This window comes from Scheffersomyces xylosifermentans (assembly GCF_036884685.1).
Source record: "Scheffersomyces xylosifermentans strain CBS 12540 chromosome Unknown RJT20scaffold_3, whole genome shotgun sequence".
NCBI lineage: Eukaryota > Fungi > Ascomycota > Pichiomycetes > Serinales > Debaryomycetaceae > Scheffersomyces > Scheffersomyces xylosifermentans.
In genome coordinates, this window is record NW_027042941.1 from 2,151,823 (window position 1) to 2,174,331 (window position 22,509).

Below are 22,509 nucleotides of genomic sequence, written 5' to 3' on the forward strand. Positions count from 1 at the left end.
AAAATGTATTTAAATCTGTATTATAATAGACGTCGAAACTTGCGTATACAAGAAGAGAGTTAGACTTCAAAAAATTTGAAGAAGATACATTGTTGAAATGTGTAGTATTTCTACCTTAACGACCGCGTGAGCTCCCCCAAAACCGTCTACAAGTTCAAGAATTAACGAATACGTTTATATTTATATAACTATAACCGGGCGACGTGGTCACAAAGTATCGCCACATAAAAAAACCAACAGAGAAGTATGAACAAAGGGGTATTATATATGAACTATAAAGATGGAACGAAGGAACTGGGCATCTCTCCAAGTAGCAAGGGCCACTTAAAATCCAAATTTGAAAGGAAAGCAATTTAATAACCCATCAAAATTTTAAGTAGCAAATACACTTGGTGATACCTTATAAGGGCGCTAATAATTCTAGCCTACAAGGATTAACTTGTGGCACTTGTATCTCTAAAAGCTTGAATTTCTTTAATATTCCTCTTCCTCCTCTGGGAAGGAATCAGTACCGACTTCAATGTAGTCTCTCTCCAAAGCAGCCAAATCCTCTCTGGCTTCAGTGAATTCACCTTCTTCCATACCCTCACCAACGTACCAGTGGACGAAGGCTCTCTTAGTGTACATCAAGTCGAACTTTCTGTCGATTCTTCTCCAGGCTTCGGCAATAGCAGTGGTGTTAGATAACATACAGACAGCTCTACTAGCGGAAGCAAGGTCAGAGCCAGCGATGGCAGTTGGTGGTTGGTAACAAATACCAATCTTGAAACCAGTTGGACACCAGTCAACCAATTGGACAGTCTTCTTGGCCTTGACTTGGGCTACGGAGTTTTGAACATCTCTGGTAACAACGTCACCTCTGTACAACAAACAGGTAGCCATGTACTTACCGGTTCTTGGGTCACACTTAACCATTTGGTTGCCTGGCTCGAAACAGGAAGCAGTGATCTCAGAAACCGAGTTAGCTTCGTGGTTAGCTCTTTGCTTGGAGAAAACTGGAGCATAAGAAACCAATGGGAAATGGATTCTTGGGTATGGGACCAAGTTAGTCTGGAACTCGTTCAAGTCTACGTTAAGGGAACCGTCGAATCTCAAGGAGGCGGTTACGGAAGAGACAACTTGAGCAATTAAGGAGTTCAAGGAGTCAAAGTTAGGTCTGGCAATATCTAAGTTACGGCGACACATGTCGTAGATAGCCTCGTTGTCAACCATGAAAGTACAGTCAGCGTGTTCCAAGGTTGTGTGGGTAGTCAAAACAGTGTTGTAAGGCTCCACAACGGAAGTTGAAACCTGTGGAGCAGGGTAAACGGCAAATTCCAACTTAGACTTCTTACCATAGTCAATAGACAACTGCTCCAACAACAAGGAACCAAGACCAGAACCGGTACCACCACCCAAGGAATGGGTGAAAAGGAAACCTTGCAAACCGTCACATTGGTCACTCATCTTTCTGACTCTATCCAAAACGTCGTCTAAGATTTCTCTTCCTACGGTGTAGTGACCTCTGGCGTAGTTGTTGGCGGCATCTTCCTTACCGGCGATCAATTGTTCTGGGTGGAACAAGTCCTTGTACTTACCAGTACGGACTTCATCAATCACATTTGGCTCCAAGTCTACATATAAAGCACGAGGAACGTACTTACCTGAGCCAGTTTCACTGAAGAAAGTGGAGAAACCTTCTTCACCTCCCTTTGGTCTGTCAAGACCTTCCTCAAGGTAACCGTCAGGTCTGATTCCGTGTTCTTGGGAGTAAAGCTCCCAACAAGCGTTTCCGATCTGGCAACCAGCCTGACCGACTGTGGGGTGTTAGTAACGGTGTTTCTTACAGATGTTCGTGGCTCCGATTGGGATGTTGATTAATGGCTGGCTTGTACAGTATGTATAACGTGTTTCTGGCGATTTTTTAAACGGTATTTGAAGACTTTCCACCCATCTATCAAATTCAACGCCAAAAATCATTATACAACAACGACGTATCACTATTGACAATAACACACAATAGATCACCAGACAACGATAACCAATTCCATCGATTCATTCTCTTGCCGTGATCCGGCTTCTGCAACATACCATTAATACTGATAACTTCTCTCATCTTATGTGCTTTGATACTAGAGGATAGAACTAAATGTAACTAGTCTCCTTCTACTATGATATATCATTTGATTTGTTATTCGTTTCGTCTTTTTTTTCTGTTGTTTATTAGACGCCCGCCAGACTGCCATTTTACTGTTTTGGTGCAAATTCAAAACAGAGCAGACGAGGTGTTGACTGCCTGATCTGGAAGGAGGACGCGTCGACTGGGAGTAAGAGGAAAGATGAGGGAGAAGGAGAGAAAAAAGGACAGAGATTGGGAATGAGCACGAGAATGAGAAAGAGAAGGAGAACAAGAACTTTTTTGAGAGAGTGAGTGAGAGTGTATGTGGGTGCGAGTTGAATGCTGCAAAAATTATGGAGTGGTGAGTGGTGGAGGGATAAGATAGGATAGGATAGGAGGAAGGCAGAGAATGTTACAAAGATGTATTCTATATATGTATGAATATTTATATATAGGTATTATGAATATGTTTGTGCGTGGATATCAGTACACTACTTAATATCGAGAACATATTCTTTATTAGGATACCGGTGCAGACCATTTCTTGATGCGATGGTCTTCACTTTGTGCTGTTAGGTTGCACAGCCGTGTCTAAGAAATAGAAAAGAAGGACACCGAACGGCTTAACATAAATAGTCATTATAGTCCATGACATTGAAATGGTTAAAAAGCCGAAAGGCTGACAACTGATATAAGAATGCTGTCTTCAATTGCACTGAACTCGTTTACAATATAAATTGATTGACAGATGCAAAGCGCTAACAATCACGTATCCACTATAGGATCTATGTCTCCAGATCTTTTGTAGTCAGATAGAGGCTCCCTTGTACTATAGAAATTCTTAGCTATACAGCAAATGTTTAGCGTACTACTGTCAGAGTTAACCCACACCCTCAATAATTTGGGAAACCATTATTGCACTCATTTCAAAAAAATTCGCATCATACCAATTTTGCAGCCATCCATATATAGAAATCAAATCTTACCCAATTAAAAATTAAATTCCCACCTCTGCTAAGTAGCCATTGTTCAATTTTACTCAAATGGAATCTCTATTGTCCCAATTTAGCTCTCTTCAAATTGGCCCTGAATCCCAACAGAACCAGTGTGTAACCCCTCAGCTGACAGCACTGACCCCTGTCAAAGAATTGGACCTTGTCAACTTAGACAACAAAATCGAGAAGCAACTGGCTCTACGAACTTCTCCATCAGTTCAAGAATTCTTTAAAAGCCGCCTAGAGTACGAGAAAGCGTTTCGATCCCTATCATTCGGCCATTACCAGAAATATTATCAGCAAGAATTGGAAGAAGCAAAACTTGCCGTTCGTAAATCACTATACAATTCTGCAATGAAGAACCTTATCGATTCCAGAAAGAAAGAATACGAGATATTGAAAATTGCATCAAAGAAGTCAGCAAAGAAAGAAAAGATAGAGGATAAAAGGAAGAAGAAGACTTCAAGAGACGAAACGATACGAAAGACACACTTCAATAACACTTGCCCTCTTACTGCTAACACATACAATTCCCACACCTACCCCAACCCAGAAAGTTTGAAAGAGAAATATACTCTCTACGATATTCCAGACCAAAAAGATACCTTCGAGTTGGTCGATAACAAATATCTTTTGAGTTACGATGGTCTAACTATCAACTTCCCCAACGAGCACAAATACAAGCAATATTTAAAGCTATTCTTTCGCCACAGGAACTTTATCAATCATCCCAGCAGGAAGAAGCCAGAATTCACCACAGAGTTCATCGTTTTCCTCCAAGAGCTCATACGAGAAGAGCGTGCAAGATTACACTATTTGACTATGGATTGAGATGCAATATTTCTTCTTAAGTAAATCCTACAATTAGCTTTCTTTTATGGCTTGTATCTATTAATAAATAGGATATTATGTAGTTTACTAGAATAGAGCAAATGAAGAGGAATTTTCAATATAGATCTAGGACGTATAGTACAATTTCAGGATAAGATCATAGTTTCAGGTTCCTTACTCTTTGATGGCGTAGCTTCTTCTGAACTTGTCATCAACTTCAACCAAGTAGTAAGTTCCAGTGGCTAAGTTGTCGAGCGAGCCAGTTGGCTTGAAGGACTTTTGCAAATGAGCCTTTTCTCTCAACTCAATAGCAGCAAGGTACTGCTCTGGAGTTTCGATCTTTCTGCCCTCGCCCAATTTGTGGTCGAAGTCAAGGTTCTTGGTAATCTTGGAGATGTCGCCCTTGACAACTACAGATAACAAGGAAGATGCCAAACCAGAACCGTAAGAGAAAATACCGATTCTCTTGTTCTGTAATTTCTCGGAACCAACGTAGTACAATAACGAGGACAAAGAGGCCCAAGCAGAAGCTGTGTACATGTTACCGGTATTGGTAGGGACTTGAAGAGCTGGTTGAACTCTAATCTTGGTTTGTTCCTTGGCCAATCCGACGAATATCTTCTCCAAGTTTCTGTCGACCAAAGTTTGCTCGTAAGTCAAACCATCGATTGTCTTTCTGGTCTCTTCATCAATCAAGTCAGCAAACTTAGATGGGTCAGAAACGTAGTCGTTGTAGAGCAATCTAGCATAAGACTTAGTAACTAACTTACAAGTTGGAACGTGGAAAGCATTGTAGTCGAAGTGGTCGTAGACACCTACAGTCTTGGAAGCATCCTTGGTGATCTTCTTGGAGTATGCCTTGTAACACTGATCAACAGCCTTAACGTAACAGGCCAATGAGAAGTGACCGTCAACGACTGGGTATTCAGAGGTGAAGTCTGGCTTGTAGAAATCGTAGGCGTGCTCCATGAAAGAACCTCTGGTGTTGTCAAATACAATTGGGGCATCTGGACCGATCAAAAGAGCGACAGCACCAACACCACCAGTTGGTCTAGCAGCACCCTTGTCGTAAATGGCAATGTCACCAGCAACGACAATAGCATCTCTACCGTCCCAGGCCGATGACTCGACCCAATTGAGGGCGTTAATGATAGCCGAAGTACCACCGTAACAGGCATTGACGGTGTCGACACCTTCTATATCGTTGTTACCTGGGAACAATTGCATCAACAATGACTTGACGGATTTGGACTTGTCCAACAAGGTTTCAGTTCCGACTTCCAAACGACCGATGTTGTTGGTGTCAACGCCGAAGTTCTTGATCAACTTGGATAACACTGTCAAAGAAAGGGAGTAGATGTCTTCTCTGTCGTTGACGAAAGCCATGTTGGTTTGTCCCAATCCAATGGTGTACTTACCGGCTGGGATGTTGTCGAACTTCTCCAACTCGGACTGGTTGACAGCCTGGCCGGGGATGTACACTTCGATACCCTTGATACCGATATTCTGAGGTCTAGACATGTTGAGTGTGAAGCTGGGGGTGAAGAAGCTACAAGAAAAAGAACTGTTGTTGGAACTTAATGCTGCTGCCAAAAAAAAGAAGAAAGAAAAGAAGAAGAAACCACAACTTACTACGAAAAGAAACCGTACAATCGATTCAATTTAAATCAGAACAGGAAATGAACGAACAAACGACGCCTAAACGAGCTCCCGAAAACACCACCATAATCGCAGCTCGAAAACACCTACTGTGTAGAGACTACATTATTGCTGCAAAGTCAGAGCCCATACAGACACTGCTACAGACTGGGCAGTCCAACAAATAAACAGTGTATACGCACACAGTACGACAGGTGACAGACAGATCTGAAAAATTTTTATACGACGAATTGAGCGGCAACACACGCGCTAAACGACGAGGTAGCGAGTAGTGGGAATATCAGAGCGCGTGTGTGTCGTGTGAAGCGAAATGAAAAGACGATAGAAATTCGACACATTGAAAAACGCCCGGTTAAAGTCATGTGATGCGGAATTTACCAGCCGTGTGGTATGTAATTTGTAGGTGTGGGATAGATATGGGTATGTTAGTTAAGATGTTGCTACGCTTAAGATTACAGAGTGAGAGAAGAGATCGGAAAGGATAAATATCAGAATGAACAGAGATCTTTAATTTCAAGGAAAGAACGCGGAAGGGAAGGCAACAGCCGCAAAAAACTCCTGATGGTCCATGGCTGCTAGTGTTGATAAAATAGTTGCCTTGTTAGTAAATTGGGAGCGGAACATATTATTCGAGGCTCATAATAGAGATCCTTCCGGCTTAAATTCATAAATTTAATCGTTCTAAAATAGCATTTCGTAGGAATAGAAAGCTGTTACTCATTTGAATCATCGCAGTGACAGCCGAAATGTTAAAACCCAGATATAACCGTCAATTTCAGTATGACTGTGCCTCAGCAATTGTAATGATATCTTTACTTTAAGTTGCTATCTTTTATTATTTCAATATTATTACAAAGGCGTTTGTACAGAACTATTCTCGATGTGGTGATGATAAGGCTGAAGTTATAGCAAGCAAGTGAACAGACAACTGAAGGGTGATTAGGAAGACCTAACTAGCATGTGGGCTATGTTGAAACCAACCAACTACCATGAACACAATTGTGAAGCTGCTATGTATTCAACTCCATGAAATGTACTTAGCGCCTATGTGCACTGGCACAATTGGGTGCAAAATTCAATTATCTTATAATGAACCCCTCATACATGCAAAAAAAAAGAAGATTAGAATACAGTAATTGCAATGCCCAGTAATAAAATGCACGTCACTCTACTCCCTAACACCACCACATGAATGCATAGCACTTCCTTTTTCTGCTATCTCTCCAATACCCATTATGTTACTAACTGGCTTGAGAAAAAAATTGACTCTTGCTAGCAAATCTGCCACAGTGATTTCGTCAGTGCGACCTTCTTACCGTTACCAGACCGGCCCATTACATCTCCGTAAACAGAACATATCAGCTAATAGGCCCATTCATTGCCATAATACCTCCTGAAAAATTCATATTTATCACCCTAAATACCTAGATACCCCCCAAACCATAGTCACTGGACACCTTAGAAACCTACAAACACACCCAAAGCTAATTTCTCCCAACATCTTGCACCCTCCCTCCTCATTCATCTTATCTCCATCATCTACCGAGAGATCGTCGTCCCTCTCACTAATTTTCTCCCTAAACGTTTTTCCTGCACTAATTCGGTGACACCATTTAGGCCCATTAGCAAGTCTTCAGTGACAATTAGTAAAGTAGCAAAAGTATAATTATAAGTGTCTTTCCTTGAAGTCAAATTACTTCGGAAAATCGTCTCTCTAAGTATACCAGTTGCAGCGGACTTCAATTCGTACTAGAAACCGAAAATGTCAATTCCCGAGTCGCTTCAACCGTTCGTAACGAACAAGATCATCCACAAGACATGGGCCGGAACCTTCTACTGTAAGCCTCAAGCAACCTTCCAGCCCCGTACCTTGGAGGAAATCAAGGAATTGATTAACCAAGCAAGACTTAACCATAAGACTATTATGACGGTCGGTTCCGCTCATTCGCCAAGTGATATCACTATGACCAAGGAATGGTTATGTAACTTGGACAAATTCAATAAAGTTCTTAAGCAAGAAGAATTCTACGGCCAGTCCACTACAAACCCGGCTGAAAAAGAAGTCAAGTTCGTGGATTTGACTGTTGAAGCTGGTATTAGAATCTTTGAGTTAAACGGATATCTCAAGAGACACAACTTGGCAATTCAGAACTTGGGTTCTATTAGTGACCAATCCATTGCAGGCTTGATCTCTACTGGAACACATGGATCTACTCAATACCACGGGTTGGTTTCCCAGCAGGTGGTATCTATCTCGTTCTTGAACTCTGCTGGTGAGCTTATCACTTGTAGCTCTGTAGAAAAGCCAGAAGTATTCCGTGCTGTCTTGTTGTCTTTAGGAAAAATTGGTATTATCACCCATGTAACGTTAAGAACATGTCCTTCCTACACCATTAAGTCGAAACAAGAGGTCATCAAGTTTGACACGCTTTTGAAGAACTGGGACACAATTTGGTTGGACTCCGAGTTTATTAGAATTTGGTGGTTCCCTTACTCAGGTAAATGTGTTTGCTGGAGGGCTTCGAAGTCTGATGATGATCTCTCGGAACCTAGACCTTCCTGGTATGGTACTACATTTGGTAGATTCTTTTACGAATTCTTGCTATTGATTTCTGTTCATGTATTTCCTCGTTTGACTCCGGCAATTGAGAGGTTCGTGTTCAACCAACAACACGGAAACGTAGAGACATTGGGTAATGGTGATATTGCTGTTCAACATTCAGTTGATGGCTTGAACATGGACTGTTTATTCAGTCAATTTGTGAACGAGTGGTCCGCTCCTTTAGTTAAGGGCCAGGATGTGCTTCTTAAGTTGCGTGCTGAAATTGAGAAAGCTGCTGAATCCGGCGATTACTATGTTCATGCACCAATTGAAGTGAGATGCTCGAACATGACCAACTCTAACACTCCATTTGTAGATGAGGAGACAGGCGAGCCATCGTTATACCCTCCTAAATCCTGGTTAGCTAAAAGAGACAGATTGAGCGCCGGTCCAATTCCTGGTAACAATTTCCGCCCTTTCCTCGATAACTCTCCTTTCATTCCATTTGCAGGTGAGGGTGCTCCAGTGACCAATGACCAATTGACAGTGTTCATCAATGCTACCATGTACAGACCATTTAGAACCAATGTGGAGACCCACACATGGTTCCAGATCTTTGAGAACATCATGACAGAAGCAGGAGGAAAGCCTCACTGGGCAAAGAACTTCATTGGTGTGGACGGCAAGCAGAGGACTAAGAAAGATTTGGACTCACAATTGGAATTTGGCGGAAAATCGTTCTACAGCATGTCTGGTTTCCAACCAGTGATGAAGGACTGGTTTGGAGACAGTTTAATTCAATACAACAACGTTAGAAAACTGACTGACCCAGATGGAGTTTTCCTCAGTGGAAAGAACTGGGCTGATAGAAATGGTATTCTTTTGGACTAAGCTATCTCTACTAGGATTAGTCTAGAAGATGGTTTAATGCTTCATGCATTTCTCTTGGGAATCCGATAAATGTATGCATGTCATAGTTTAAAATCTCTATTCTGTAAAGCTACATATGAATACCACTTTAGAATTATGCTTTATATTTGTATGCGCTTAATAATATACAATCATTCAAAATGTCTCCCCTATAGACATGGTTATAGCGAGCATTTTGTTAACTCTTGAATGGAGCATTCAACGGATCGATTACAGTACCTTGTTTAGTGATGATTCTAGGCATTGTCAATCTCTGGTGGGTTTCCCTGGAAGTCCATTCTTGGCCAACAGGCATTCTCAACGATCTCTCGTATTGTTCTCTGGATTCGAATGGGAAAGGAACAGCTGACGACTGGTATTTTAAATTCTTCTTGTTAACCTTTTCATTGATAATTACGTTCTTCAAGTTCTTATCTTTTCTCTTATCCTTCTGCACAACACCATCTATTTTACGTACAACCTTTCTCTTCTTTGACTTCTTGTTACCTCCGGCCCAATCTCCCCAACCTGGAAGAGTCATGTCTTCTTCTTTGTCGTCCTCATCCCTTACAACTCTTTTCTTTTCAATCTCAAATTCTTGTACGACATCATCACCAGCAAAGGCCTGCTTAATCAAGTCCTTTTGTCTGAACATTTTAACTTCTGTGTTATCATCTCCATCAACCTCAGAATCACTACCTTGATGGTGATCAACAATCTTCATAGTTCCATCCATATCAATGATACTGTCTTCGTCATCATTGTTGTTAGATCCATGCTTTCTTTTCTTGGACTTGGCAATCTTAGCGGCAGCCTTAGCCAATTTGGAGGATGACTTGTCGACGATCACCACCTTTTGAGACTTTTGTGTAGGCTCAGCACTCTTTTCACTTAACCAGGGATTCGACTCTTCTTCCGCTACATCTTCAGCAGCGATAGTTTCTTTTTCAGTCTGTTTCGACTTCGATTGCTTTACCGCAGTATTATCCACCACATCAAATTTCTTACTCAACTTATTAACCAAGTTGGTAGATTCATCTTCCTCAACTTCGTCTCTAGTTGCTTGATTGACTGAATTAGAATCTGCTCGAGTAGAAGCAGCACCGGGAGTGTACACTCTTCTACCCTGATTCTTGGTAACATTAACAGAACTATTCAAGTCTTCGAATGCATCTAAATCATTGCCATTTTCCAACCTCCTCAACTCTTCCAACTCTTGCAAATTGGCCTGCTTACTTCTTTCTTCAGCATTTCTCATGAAGTCCATGCCTAAGACACCCTTTCCGAGCTTTTTGATGTTCTCATCAGCTTCTTCATTATCTTTGGCATACTCATTTTCCACGTCAGATAAACCATCGTCACTTTGCTCCCCATCTTCATAACCTAATTGCTTTGATCTTAACTTCTCACCTTGTCTTAACATTTCCTCCAATTCGCCTCTGTTAGATGCATCCTTGGATAATCCACTTTTGATCATGGACTTGGCCCATTGTGACTGCGTCTTATGCTTCAAAGTCATTCTTTCCCTAGCTCTCTTCAAATCATGGTCTTCGCCATCACTCTCCATATCAGAGCCCTCCACAGCCTCCTGGTTTCTTAATCTCTCCTTTTTCTTGATCTTATGGAATTGTTTGGATTTAATTTTCTTTATACGCTTTGCTCTCTTCTCATCTCTGAACATCAACTCCCTCATCAAACGCAATTCGTTGGTACGTTTCTTCATATCTTCAAGCGACATTTTAGCAACTGCAATCTCTTCGAATGTGGCTTCCTTCTTATCATCCACCAAGGCCGATTCCGTCAAGACATTATGAATTTTCTTTTCCAAATCGGTTTGTGGCTCAGAACCTCCACGGAAAGTTGTAGCAGTATCTCTATGAGAAGATGTTGGGTTCATAGGGAACTTTAAAACTTCCGCTTGACGATTGGCCTTAACTGTGTCTTCCCATTTACTGACCTCTTCTTTGGTGATTTCGTATGCAACTTTTCTGTCATGTCTATCCTGAATTCTCTTTGGTAAAGGCGTGGCTAGAGCCTTAGATTTATCACCATCCTGGGAATCGATCAAGAAAGCATCCTTAGATACAGAAGGGTCTACTGCTGCGATCATATCGTTCAATGACAATCTTGCTCCGCCTGATGGTAGCACAAATTCATTTTCCTCTCTCGTTTCAGCAAGGAGTCTTCTTTTCAGTGCTTCCGGTTTTTTAAGCTGTGATTTTAAATGAGATACTGTATTAGACAAGTCTAAATCATCTTCATCGTATTCATCGCCAGATTCATGCTTAAATATGTCTTCTTCATCGTCCTCCTCTTCGTCTTCTTCCTCACTTCCTGATTCGGATTCGGATTCGGACTCCGAGTCCGAAGCAGACTCTTCAGTTTCCCATGCATCATCAAAAACTACATCTTTGCCGTCATTTGCATCCTTACCTGCTGCCTTTTGCAGTTCTTTCAAGTCTCTATCATCCATATCCCAAGCTTCAGATAATGACACCAACTGGGACTCGTCAATAGATGCATAACCTTCTTCATCATCTTCATCTGATGCACTGTCCTCGTCACTGACTTGTTCTCCTCTTCTTCTCTTTCTTTCATTTACTTTTTGTTTCTTCTTTTTGTCTCTGATAGTTTGGGAGAATTTAGAATTCAAGATATCATAGTCATCGTCTGAACCCAAGGCTTCATCGGAGTCGAGCTCTTCATCCTCAAATTTGTCATTGGAGTCATCCTTACGAATACGTGTGGTATCTCTCAGTCCATCCTTAAGAAATCTATTAGCATTTAACACACCATCTACAACTTCCAAGTCATCGTCGTTACCATAGTCAGACTCATCAGATCCATTTTCTGCTCTTTCAGCGATCTGAAAGGCGTCCAAAATCTTTTTCGAGGACCTCTTTTTAGTAGACTTATTCGTCTGTTTCTTATTACGCGGTTGCATATTGCTGACAGGTCTCTGAGAGGAACAAGATACTTCGATTTGAACGAATTAATTAAGGCTCTTCTTTAATTCAATCACTTTCAATGAGCCTCTTGCAGCATTTGAGATGCTCTGCAAAAAAAATTTGGAAGCACGTGATGAATCACGTGAATTTCTTCAAAGTTAATATTTGGTTGGTTAGAACTGGTTATGTATATTCAATGATATTCATTGAAGTCGTCAGAATGAAAGTCAAACGGGGCCATTGGATTACCTGTCATGGTAGTGGTTAAAAAGGTGATGGTATTTTGTCATGATAAATTTAAAATTAACGGTGTACCTTAGGGTATATGGTGTAGTTTAAGGTGCTCACAAGATAGACTCTTATTATAATAAAAGAGTAGTAGAGTATTTGAATTAGTTGACGATTATCAATTGAAACCGGATATCATAAAAGGTAATAATTAGATAATTAACTCTTACTGGTCACTTTCTACACTATGCACTACATAACCTTTAAAGATTTTCTAATGACTGTTCGATATTTTACATACATACGCCGTAACTACAACGCCTCCAACCTATCATTGATCTCCTCTGCCGTCAACTTCTTATATCTTGGACCCTCAACGCTAGTTCCCTTGAATCCCAACAAGTGCTCTTGTGGATCACTGACAATGGCAATATCTAAGTTCTCTCCTGTTAATTCGCCATCAACGGACTCCTTCAATGCCAATAAAGCAACATGAATGGCATCTTCCAACTCCAAGTCCTCGTTCCAGCGCTTTTCCAAGAATGTCTTAGCAGAAATGGATGTCTTTCCGATAGCTGTAGCCTTCCATGGGAAGTAACTTCCAGATGGATCCACTTGGTACAATTGGAAAGTCTCTGAGTGGTGGTCATATCCTCCTACAAGCAAGGAAACACCAAAAGGTCTGATACCACCGGATTGGGTAGACTCTTGCATGACTTTGGCGATCTCCTGGACCAATATTCTTACTGGAGGATATTCGTTGTACACTCTTTTGTAGTTAGTGTGGGCCAACTTACGGGCTCTGTCCACAAGTACACGGAAATCAGGACCCATTCCCGAGTATGTCATTGCGATGTCTGGTGTGATCAACTCAACCTTGGCGTTGGTGTCGTTTTTGATGAGAGGGGAGTTGGCTTTACGCTCCGTGGCGAGAACAACGCCATTAGCACTCTTTATACCGATGGTGGTAACACCCTGTTTTACAGCATTCAATGCATACTCGATCTGCACTAACTTACCGCTAGGCGAGAACGTGGTCAAAGAAAATGAGTATCTGTCAGCCATTTTCTATTATATGGTTAATGAGTTTTGATTAATATAGAATTGGTTGTAAAACTTCACTCAGTTAAGTAATAGGCTTCGTGATAGGACTGATTCTAAACGACTAAATGGCTCAATTGAAATCAGAAAATTCGTTCTTCCCGTTCAAATTCAGACGGAGATGGTATATAATGACTTTCTAGTAGCAAGACCTCTATGGATCAATCAATTGATACAATGCTGTTTTCCTAACTCTAGCATTTACAACCATAATTAACCGCTGGTGAAACCGAAATGTTCATTTGCCTTCGGAGAAATGTCGCGCGACACGCGACACGCGAGTTGTAGCATGTATGTATATGCAGGTATACAATATGTACTTATAGACTTGGGTAGTAGTGACTTTGACTTTGATTTTGACTTGGTTGTAGTTTGGAAGGTTAACAATGGTTTCCCTTGGAGGAAGAAGATTTCAACTAGAGCTCTCAAACTGTTTATTACGAAAAATTGGCTTTTCCCTTTTTTTTTTTGCATATTGAGAAGTCAATCGTTCACTGGTGGTTGATGGGTTTACGAAAAAGAGTACCCAAACTTTCTTTGCAGCTATTTCTATACTCTTTGTATGCCACGAAAAACGGTAATAACAGGTTATAGACAAATTCAGCAAGTTATTGGTAGATTTCTGAATAAGAATCCTTCTCATTTTCGAAGTCAAGTTCAAAGCATTCCCTAATCTTCCTACGAGAGCACTCTACCACACTCTACGCGCAAGTTGACTAATGAATCTATCATTTATTGAATAATGCTACTAAATCTATTAAAGACGGGCTATTGCTTGTTTCTATACAATAGACGGAAATAAATACTTAAACTCCAGCTGCACTCCAAGCTATCATCTTTCTATTCAGCTATATCCTAATCTGTACACGATTAATCATCTTCCTCCTCATCAGTATCAACTGGCTTAGGAGTTCCCTTTGGCGAACTCAACCAGTCGATGTAACGCAATCTTCTTCTCTCAGCTTGCAACTTCTTGTCGTTTCTGGTCATCTTCTTTTTTCTAGTTCTGACCTTGATGTTAGCCGGAGAATCATTGTCATCTGGTCTAGGTGTACTTGAACGAGAGATGGCTGGGGAAGTTCCTGTAGACTCTCCTCCTTGGTCATCAAATCTAGAGTTGTCAACGGCAACAGTTCCCTTCTGGACGACTTCACCGTTCTCGACATGCCATTGTTCTGGACATAAAGCTCCAACGAATTCGTTGTTGTGCGAAATCATAACAACACCACCAGTCCATTCTCTGATAGCCATGGCCAAACCACCAAGCGAGTCACGATCCAAATAATTAGTAGGCTCATCCAAGACCAACAAATGTGGGTTGTTCCACATGGCACCAGCAATGACGACCTTGACCAATTGACCTCCAGATAATGATCCCATTGGAGTGTGGTCAGCGATGTCTCCATCTAAACCAACACCTTCGAAATGCTTTCTAATGACGGATGGAGTAAGTTCACGGTACCCCAAACCTTCTCTGGAAGCTTCGTGATCGTCGAACTTTTGGATCAATTTATCGAAACCATGTTCCAATAATGTCTCCTTAGGCACCCAAGAGTTGTACTTAGGCAACCAAAACTTCCATTTGACTTCATATTGGAAAGACTTCTTCAACTTTTGTCTACCGACAATAGCCTCAATGGCTCTGGGGCCTCTACCATCACCGACATCGATCTGCTTGTCCATTTGTTCCTTCTCTTCGTCAGATATCTTTCTGGATTCCTTCAACAAGATTTCACGATCGTCACCGAATCTATAACGCCATTGCAAGTACTGGTTAGCTGTCTTCTCTTTATGTTGTTCAACGTGTTGTAAAGCATGTTGGGCAATGTAACCAATTCTTAAGTTAGGATGTTTTTCGACTTTACCTTCATTAGGGACTAACTCACCGGTCAAAAGCTTGATCAAGGTAGACTTACCAGCACCGTTTGGACCTAAAATGGCAACACGGGATGACAATGACAAGGAGCATGAAACATCCTTTAAGGATGGTTTGGCGGCACCAGGGTAAGCAAAAGTAACGTTAGACATACGGGCAACAGCACGAGTGCTCGACTTAACACCAGTCAAAATACCTGGTGGAGGGAAATGCATTTGAACAACAGAATCAGTCAAAGTGTAGTACGATTTGCCTTCTGGCTTAACCTTGACGAATTCAGACAAGTTACCCTTGTAGTAGGCCAACTTCTTGTTCTCGTAATGGATAACGTCAGTACAGACAGCATCCAAGAAACCGGAGTCGTGAGAAACAATCAAGGAGGTGATATGTGTGTTTTCAATTAAGTAGTCTTCCAACCATTTAACGTTGGCAACATCCAAGTGATTGGTTGGTTCATCCAACAATAACACGTCAGCCTTCATCAACATAGCTCTTGCTAATTCCAACTTCATCTTCCAACCACCTGATAAAGATCCCACATTCTGTTCCAATCTTTCTTGTGGGAAACCGACAGCGAGCAAGGCATCAGAGATTTCGCTCTTACCAACACCGGCCAATTCTGGGTCGGAAGCAATAAAGCCAACCAAGTCCATATCAGCTTCAGATCCTTGCAACTTGTGCTCTACGAAACATGTTCTTAACTCGTCTGCGCTTGGAAAGCCCTCTAATTGACCCTTAGAGATGGCTCTCATAAGAGTGGACTTACCGGCACCATTTCTACCACACAAACCATATCTATGACCCTTCAAGAGACGCAAGGTAGTTTTGTTCAATAACATACGAGAACCGTAAGCTAAAGAGAAATCAGCGTTAACAATCTCAATAGCTCCTTCATCGTCCTCGTAGGTCTTGCCAGAATCTTGGTCAAATAATTTTCTCAAATTAGAGATAACCAAGTCTACATAGCTTGTCTTCTGCTCTTCAGAGATTGAGTCAGAAACAACTACAAGCATCTCTAAGTACTCCTTCAAACGCTTCCAGTCATTAACATTAGCATCAGACTGCAATACACGGCCCAAGTAGTTTGACACGATGTCATCGGAAAAGTCTAATGTTGAGACAATAGATGCCAAAGAGTCGTCTATGTTTTCAAAGTAGAAAGACTTGGCTTGGTCCAAAGTGATTCTTCCGTGGAATTTACCATCAGACTGTTCACTTTCAGCATCCTTCAACACGTGGTAAGCTTTTCCAGCCAACTCTCTGACTTCTGGTAAGGATGCATTATTGAAAACCTTTTCGACACCAGGCATAAGAATAGGAATGAAGTTTTCGATTTCACGCTTGTTGTTCACCAAACGAGTTAAATTCTCAGTGACAGTTACAGTTTGTCTCAATTGATCGTTAGAAGATGAAGACATCTTCAAGGACTTATCCAAAATTGGAACTAATAAAGACAAAGCTGGTTCAGTAACTTCAGCAACGAAAGTAACAGAGGATAAGTTTTTGATACACTCTGGAACCTTGGTAGGGTCAGCCAAAGTTTCCACAATTAAATCGTACTTGTTCTGCAAATCCAAGTTGTCCAATACCTTGACAAACTTCTTCAATGAGGTTAAACCGTGCTTGGCTAATTCAGGCTTGAAATCGGTAGCTAAATCAGTCAACACTGGGACAGTCTTGACAAAGGTCAATTCAAGCAAATCTGCTGGAACCTCCTCGACTAAACGATCAAAAGTGACCAAGGCAGCGAGCTTTGAGTTCCACTTGGCAGAAGAGTGCAAGTATTTTAAGAGTTCTTCAATCACCAAGGAACCTAATGCTTCGACTGGATAAATTCCGTACAAGGCGTCGACAGCAGATTTGGCAGCCTTTACGACGTTCTTATCTTTGTCAGCGAACAAGTCATAAGCAGTACCGAAGAATTGCAAAAGGTATGATTCCTTTGGTGTTTGTCCACCAAGTTTGACGGCTAGTTGCTGTATGATCAAAAGAGCAGATTCTCTGACGAGAGCTGGGTTCTTGGCCTTGAGAAGGGACTTGAGAATTTCATTCAATTTCCAATCATTGATGGCTGAGAGTGAAGCCTTGGCAATAGAAGTGACAATGACCTCAACTTCTGGTTTTACTTCTCCGATCTTGGAAGCCCTTTCAATGTTCTGAAGGTTTTCTTCGAATGGAGTGTTGGAGACGTTCAACTTGCCCAAAGCTGAGTTGAGAGAGCTCAACGAGGTTGTCGAAGCATTTGGGTTTGGAGTTTTTGGAGTAGCAGTTCCACTTGAAGGCAAAGAGTCTTGTGGAGTCGAGTTGTAACTTCCCTTGTAACCTCTGTTGTACTGATTGTTATACTGATTATTGTACTGATTATTGTACTGGTTGTTGTACTGGTTGTTGTACTGGTTGTTGTACTGGTTGTTGTACTGGTTGTTATATTGACCGTTGAAGTTCTGGTTGTTATATCTGTTATTTCCAGCACCGCTTCTGGCCTTTTGGGCCTGTTGCAGCTTCAAGAAGTCGTCAAAAGATTGAGACATTTAGAAAGATCTGATACTCTTTTAGCGGTTTGCTTGTTATCTAAAATTAGCGAATTAGCACCCTAGCGACAATAGCGATGGTAATATAGTTCTTAGCGGGCAAGCTTGAAAATATGCTATGTAGAATATTTGATATGCGATTATATATATCACAAATACCTACAACACCAATTAGCCAAACTAATAAAAAATTACTTAATTATTCTAACCTGATTAGTCTAATTAACTCCTAGTGATCAACCTACCGATGTTCAGCAATTCAGATATTTCAAAACCTCAACAGAAGAAGAAAAAGAAGAAGAAGAAGAGTATCTTCTATTAAACAATCATAAATCTCACTATTACCCGCTAGAAAAGTTTTCTGAATTTTTAGAGCAGAGCCAAAAAAAAAAAAAATAAAAAGAATTTGATTGAAAAATATTCTTTGGGAAAAAAATTGAGCCGCACGGCCCTGATTAAGATGGATGGTTTTTATCAACGTGCATTGGTGAGGACAGTGGGCCGTGGGAGAAGAATGATGAATGGTAGTGGTATGGAAACGGTCGAGGAAGGGGAAAAAACAGGATGTTGGTGGAGTTGGGATTGTAGAGGGTGAAATAGTGTAGAACAGAAGAAATTTGGAGAAATTTGGAAAAAAATTGAAGAAATTGAATGGAGCTGATTATCTCTAATTTGGAGCAATTGGGTGCGCTGTGATTTATTATTATGGTAGGTTGCTGGCCTGGTTAGTGTAAGCGCGCAAAGATGTACGGTTACTTAGGAAACAGAAAGACCGAGAGAGCGAGTAGGGCCTGTGGCAGGGGACCGGAAGAAATTGAGAAGATTCTGGTTGATTTGAGATGAAGAGTTAGTATTTACGGTTAAGAGAGAGAGAGAGAGAGAGGCGTTACCAAGACATTACTGCCGAAGGGTTTCTACACAAGACCTGTCGGTACTAGTGACTACATCCAATCGATTAGGTATTAGGCAATTAAAGCGTATGGATTCCGCCCATTGAAATACAGGCAGTTCACACTATATATAGAAAGAACTAAAGTGGATTAAAGCTTCGGGAAAAGCTTGTAAGTATAAATATTTTGACATCCGCATGTTAAGGTGGATGTATGAACATTCTAGCTGATGATATGTGTATACTGAATGAGCGGCATGGTGTCTTAGTTAGTGAAGTAGCAAAGTTTAGTGCAACTCCGCCATAAGCATCAAGCTGGGTTATTTTGTAGCAAGTTTTCCGCACCTAATTTTTCTATCACCTTTATGGCCATAATATCTGATCCCAACAGACTACGGCTCGTTGCCAGTTGTGTAATTTACCTTCTTCAGAACAATGTTTAACTCCAAGTACTTATCCCCGACTTTATACAATAATTCATATGGAGCCAAACTAACATCGTCGCAGAACAAAGCCTTCTTATCATGTTTCAGCTTGCTCTTTGGCGATTGAATAGCTTTCGGTGATGTCAGGAGTTTATCGCTTGTGAACCAGCCCACGAATTGAATGGTCTCGTTAACTTTGTTCTTGGTCAAAAAGGCCTTGTTATAGTTGCCAATCTCTTTCGTTGTGATACCCTTGTTTACATCGTACGTTATTTGGAAAACTCTCAGTACGAATTGTCCCGACTGGCTCGTTCCGCTAATTGCTAGTCCATAACTTGTACTTGTATCAGTAGATTTGTGTGCAAATTCGATAAAACCAGTGGCCAGAGTATCTACAAATGATGTACGTAAATTGAACTCGAGCTTCTCTGGTTCACTACTATCAATGATGATTGATCTGATGCTCGTGTCAGTTTCGACAACAATGAATGCAGCTACAGATATTGCTGAATCCTTTAGGTAGATTGGGTAGAAGTCAGCGATCTTATCAAAGGGAACAGACAAGCTCACTGGCTCGCCAAATATGACAGTGTTATCCGATTTTGTGGACACAGTAACATTGTAGGTATGTTCCCCTACCGGTTCGATTGTAATGTGGAAATTTTCGTAATCAAATTCTTTGTGCTGTCTGATAGCTATCTGTTCTTCACTTTTAGACGGATTTTCTTTAGTATGTTTGGCTCCGTCTCTTTCAGGAAATTCTTCCGCATATGAGTCGCTGGGAAGCGAAGCGGGATCTAATGAAGACCGTTTCACTGGGGCGTAATGAATATCGAGATTCTCATCGAATACAACAGTCTCCGTATCACTTTCGTCAACCAAATAATCCCGATTGGCGTTGTAGTTGTCTGTTCTTCTGGACTCGTTTCCTAAATCCTCTTCTTCATGATTTGTTTCATCTCCGTGGTCATCCATTGGAATTGGAATTGTTTCTGATGGAGGCTCTAGGAACCTCACATTAAACTTTTCATCATCATCGCCATCAAGATGAAATTTTAAATCACTAGTCTTCTTATCGAGGTTACTGAATAGGTCCGGTTCGGGATGGGGCTCCAGATCGGCACCAAAAGCATCCGAATGTCCATGCCTACCAGTGTTATCATTACCTATTGTTATTGTTCTAGGAGTCTTCCTCTGAGGCCTTTCTTTCTCACCTTCCTTGTCACTGAAGTAAGGTGAGATTATCAGATTGTCCTTAAAGTGTGCCTTGTGATGGTTTGTCAACAAGGCTTCTTCCCTCTCAAAGAACTCCGGTGAGTGATCGAAAAGTACATCAAATTCGTTTTGACTTGCTGCATTGTGTGGATCAGGTAGATCTAAATAATTCACACTTTTGACACTGGGTGTCTTCAAAAGCTGGACTATTTCTTTCATAGACTTGGTGAGTTGTTGGCGGGATTTCTTAATCACCAGAAGATCAATTTCAGGTATCTCCATATCATAAATATCTTCTGGAATTTTCTCTTTATCATTGTGGATACTACCATCACCCCCTGTGCCCTTTTCTTCGTCATTTTCATAGATACTACTGCTACTGCTTGAGACATGTTCATGTTTGTCTTTCCCCAGCTGCTGGAGTCTGAGTTTCCTATTTTCAGCCTCAAGCGCTTCAATTCGTGATTTTTGCTTTCCATTTATAAACTTAAGTGAGTTCAACTCGCCTTGCAATTGGACGATTTTATATTTCATCTCCAGCTTCTCCAAGTTGGTCATAATCTTGAACCGCTCAAGGTTGGTGAATTCAGATGTGAGATAGTTGATCACACCAGGCAACGTATAAGCTGAGGTGTTCAATTGAAGAGATTGTTGCGATTGAATGGGTTGAGACTGCTGCTGCAGGTTTTGATGTGATTGTTGAGATGACTGCCCTTGCTGTTGCTGCCACTGATTCTGGGTTCCATTAGAACCCATTTTTGGTGGCTGCGATCGGTTGTTCATGGTTAGAATTGAAGAAAAATTGTCGGACTCAAATACAATAGTTATCTTGGGTTTCTTAACAACCTTGCCAGACCATCCACGAGCTTTTCCGACGTCTTCACAATAATTGAAACTTTCCTATTGGTGTGAATCATGTCGTCTGATTTGAGTCAAAACAACACTCCAAGAAAGTTTCGTGTGATTATTTTGAGCGCGTGATCTGAGGTCACATGATGTATAAAGTCTTGGGAATAATAAAGTATAGGAACGGCTCTGGACTCTATCGGAGACAGGGTACATGAAAAACTATGAGTATGAGTAGTATCCATTATGCAGTTAGAAGCGGAACGTAATGGCAGCAATGCGCAGAGAGGTTCGAAAGGCACTTCATATGTGAGATGGCCGTGACTGAAAAAGTAGGGAATTGGAATGTGTTTTGGAAAGTAGCATAATATCAGTAGTAGCATAAAATCAGAGAGATCTCAAAAAGACTTTATTTTGGGGCAATTCTTTACTTCGCATCGCTAGGTTATTTCACGATTAAGTTTGCTTAAAATGCTGTATTTTTCTATAGAGTTGCCGTATGAGGTGATAAATAACGACGATTCGTGGGTTTACCAACGGTATTTGGTACAACATAAGGTTATAAGAGAATTGACCCTCCAAGGAGGGTTTATGAATGCAAAATCAAATTAATACTGCGGTAGAGATGTGTGAACATGGCGGCAGGGGCCTTATTTGTAATATGCAGTACAATTTCCATATCAATTACTTACGTTAAATAATCTGGTTGATGATTCCTACAAAAAAAGAGACCTCTTCTCTCTACATATCAAAAAATCAACAGTAAAACCGTTTATAAATACAAAAGTCTAATTTACATGTGGACACCCAAGTAATAAAGTGTCTGAAGGCTAGCAGCAAGCTTCAAATTATGGAATTGTCAGTTTGACTGACGTCGTGTGATTACGTAACATTTTGTTACAGGTTCTTTTCAGATTTCTTTACTTGAGCTTGACCCAGTCATTCAATCCGTATCTGTTTCTAGCAATTTCGATGGCATAGAATTGAATTCTAACTGCAAAAATAGTACCTTCTTGGGTGTAGTAGTCCTTAGCGTTGGTTCTTAATAAAGTACCGAAATTATAGTCTTCAATTTGGTTGAACTTTTCACAGAACTCTCTCCATCTCTTCTTTCCAGTGACACTCTTCATTTCCAGCTCCTTGATCTCTGCTACGTTAGCTGGCTCCTTGAACTCAGGAAAATCGGCCAAGAGCTGTTCGAAAATGTCATCATCGTGCTTGGTCAACTTCAATGTAGAGCCTGGGATCTTCTCAAGTAATCCCCAGTAGGTCTCAGCTTGGACAACGGCCTTAACAGCAAATTGCTTCTCGATTTCTTCCAAGTTATCAGCTGTCTCAGCTTGGAATGGTTGTGCCATGATAATGTTAATGTGTTACAATAAATATTCCAAAAACAGAAGACTAAGTATATGTTAA

At 41.0% G+C, this 22,509-nt stretch overlaps 9 protein-coding genes across 9 annotated transcripts; 2 read left to right on the top strand and 7 right to left on the bottom strand. All coding sequences in view use genetic code 12, as the record gives it.

Moving 5' to 3' along the window:
* Positions 1-161: 161 nt before the first annotated feature.
* On the bottom strand, positions 162-2,142 carry TUB1 (alpha-tubulin). The gene is made up of 2 exons (XM_064917034.1): positions 2,071-2,142; positions 162-1,796 (listed from the first exon to the last, which is right to left on the bottom strand). The coding sequence occupies exons 1-2, from the start codon at positions 2,093-2,095 to the stop codon at positions 475-477; spliced, it is 1,347 nt and encodes a 448-aa protein (XP_064775454.1). The 5' UTR covers positions 2,096-2,142; the 3' UTR covers positions 162-474.
* A 940-nt stretch (positions 2,143-3,082) lies between these two features.
* RJT20DRAFT_154913 (uncharacterized protein) lies at positions 3,083-3,924 on the top strand (the record flags this gene model as incomplete). Its single annotated transcript, XM_064919105.1, has 1 exon — positions 3,083-3,924. The coding sequence occupies exon 1, from the start codon at positions 3,142-3,144 to the stop codon at positions 3,922-3,924; it is 783 nt and encodes a 260-aa protein (XP_064775455.1). The 5' UTR covers positions 3,083-3,141.
* A 38-nt stretch (positions 3,925-3,962) lies between these two features.
* Positions 3,963-5,721, bottom strand: ERG13 (hydroxymethylglutaryl-CoA synthase). The gene has a single exon (XM_064917035.1). The coding sequence runs from the start codon at positions 5,443-5,445 to the stop codon at positions 4,099-4,101; it is 1,347 nt and encodes a 448-aa protein (XP_064775456.1). The 5' UTR covers positions 5,446-5,721; the 3' UTR covers positions 3,963-4,098.
* Positions 5,722-7,163: 1,442 nt separating this feature from the next.
* Positions 7,164-9,125, top strand: ALO1 (D-arabinono-1,4-lactone oxidase). Its single transcript, XM_064919993.1, has one exon. It carries the CDS (start codon positions 7,346-7,348, stop codon positions 9,014-9,016), a length of 1,671 nt encoding a protein of 556 aa, XP_064775457.1. The 5' UTR covers positions 7,164-7,345; the 3' UTR covers positions 9,017-9,125.
* A 24-nt stretch (positions 9,126-9,149) lies between these two features.
* RJT20DRAFT_127607 (uncharacterized protein) lies at positions 9,150-12,018 on the bottom strand. The gene has a single exon (XM_064917036.1). The coding sequence runs from the start codon at positions 11,976-11,978 to the stop codon at positions 9,234-9,236; it is 2,745 nt and encodes a 914-aa protein (XP_064775458.1). The 5' UTR covers positions 11,979-12,018; the 3' UTR covers positions 9,150-9,233.
* A 417-nt stretch (positions 12,019-12,435) lies between these two features.
* PRE8 (proteasome core particle subunit alpha 2) lies at positions 12,436-13,500 on the bottom strand. Its single transcript, XM_064917037.1, has one exon. It carries the CDS (start codon positions 13,273-13,275, stop codon positions 12,523-12,525), a length of 753 nt encoding a protein of 250 aa, XP_064775459.1. The 5' UTR covers positions 13,276-13,500; the 3' UTR covers positions 12,436-12,522.
* Positions 13,501-14,020: 520 nt separating this feature from the next.
* On the bottom strand, positions 14,021-17,718 carry ELF1 (Elf1p; the record flags this gene model as incomplete). Its single annotated transcript, XM_064915726.1, has 2 exons — positions 14,021-17,510; positions 17,622-17,718. 2 exons carry the CDS (start codon positions 17,716-17,718, stop codon positions 14,182-14,184), a joined length of 3,426 nt encoding a protein of 1,141 aa, XP_064775460.1. The 3' UTR covers positions 14,021-14,181.
* An 821-nt stretch (positions 17,719-18,539) lies between these two features.
* On the bottom strand, positions 18,540-21,276 carry RJT20DRAFT_39933 (uncharacterized protein). Its single transcript, XM_064919994.1, has one exon. The coding sequence runs from the start codon at positions 21,028-21,030 to the stop codon at positions 19,000-19,002; it is 2,031 nt and encodes a 676-aa protein (XP_064775461.1). The 5' UTR covers positions 21,031-21,276; the 3' UTR covers positions 18,540-18,999.
* Positions 21,277-21,849: 573 nt separating this feature from the next.
* On the bottom strand, positions 21,850-22,460 carry RJT20DRAFT_127615 (uncharacterized protein). The gene has a single exon (XM_064917038.1). The coding sequence runs from the start codon at positions 22,449-22,451 to the stop codon at positions 22,014-22,016; it is 438 nt and encodes a 145-aa protein (XP_064775462.1). The 5' UTR covers positions 22,452-22,460; the 3' UTR covers positions 21,850-22,013.
* Positions 22,461-22,509: the final 49 nt, after the last annotated feature.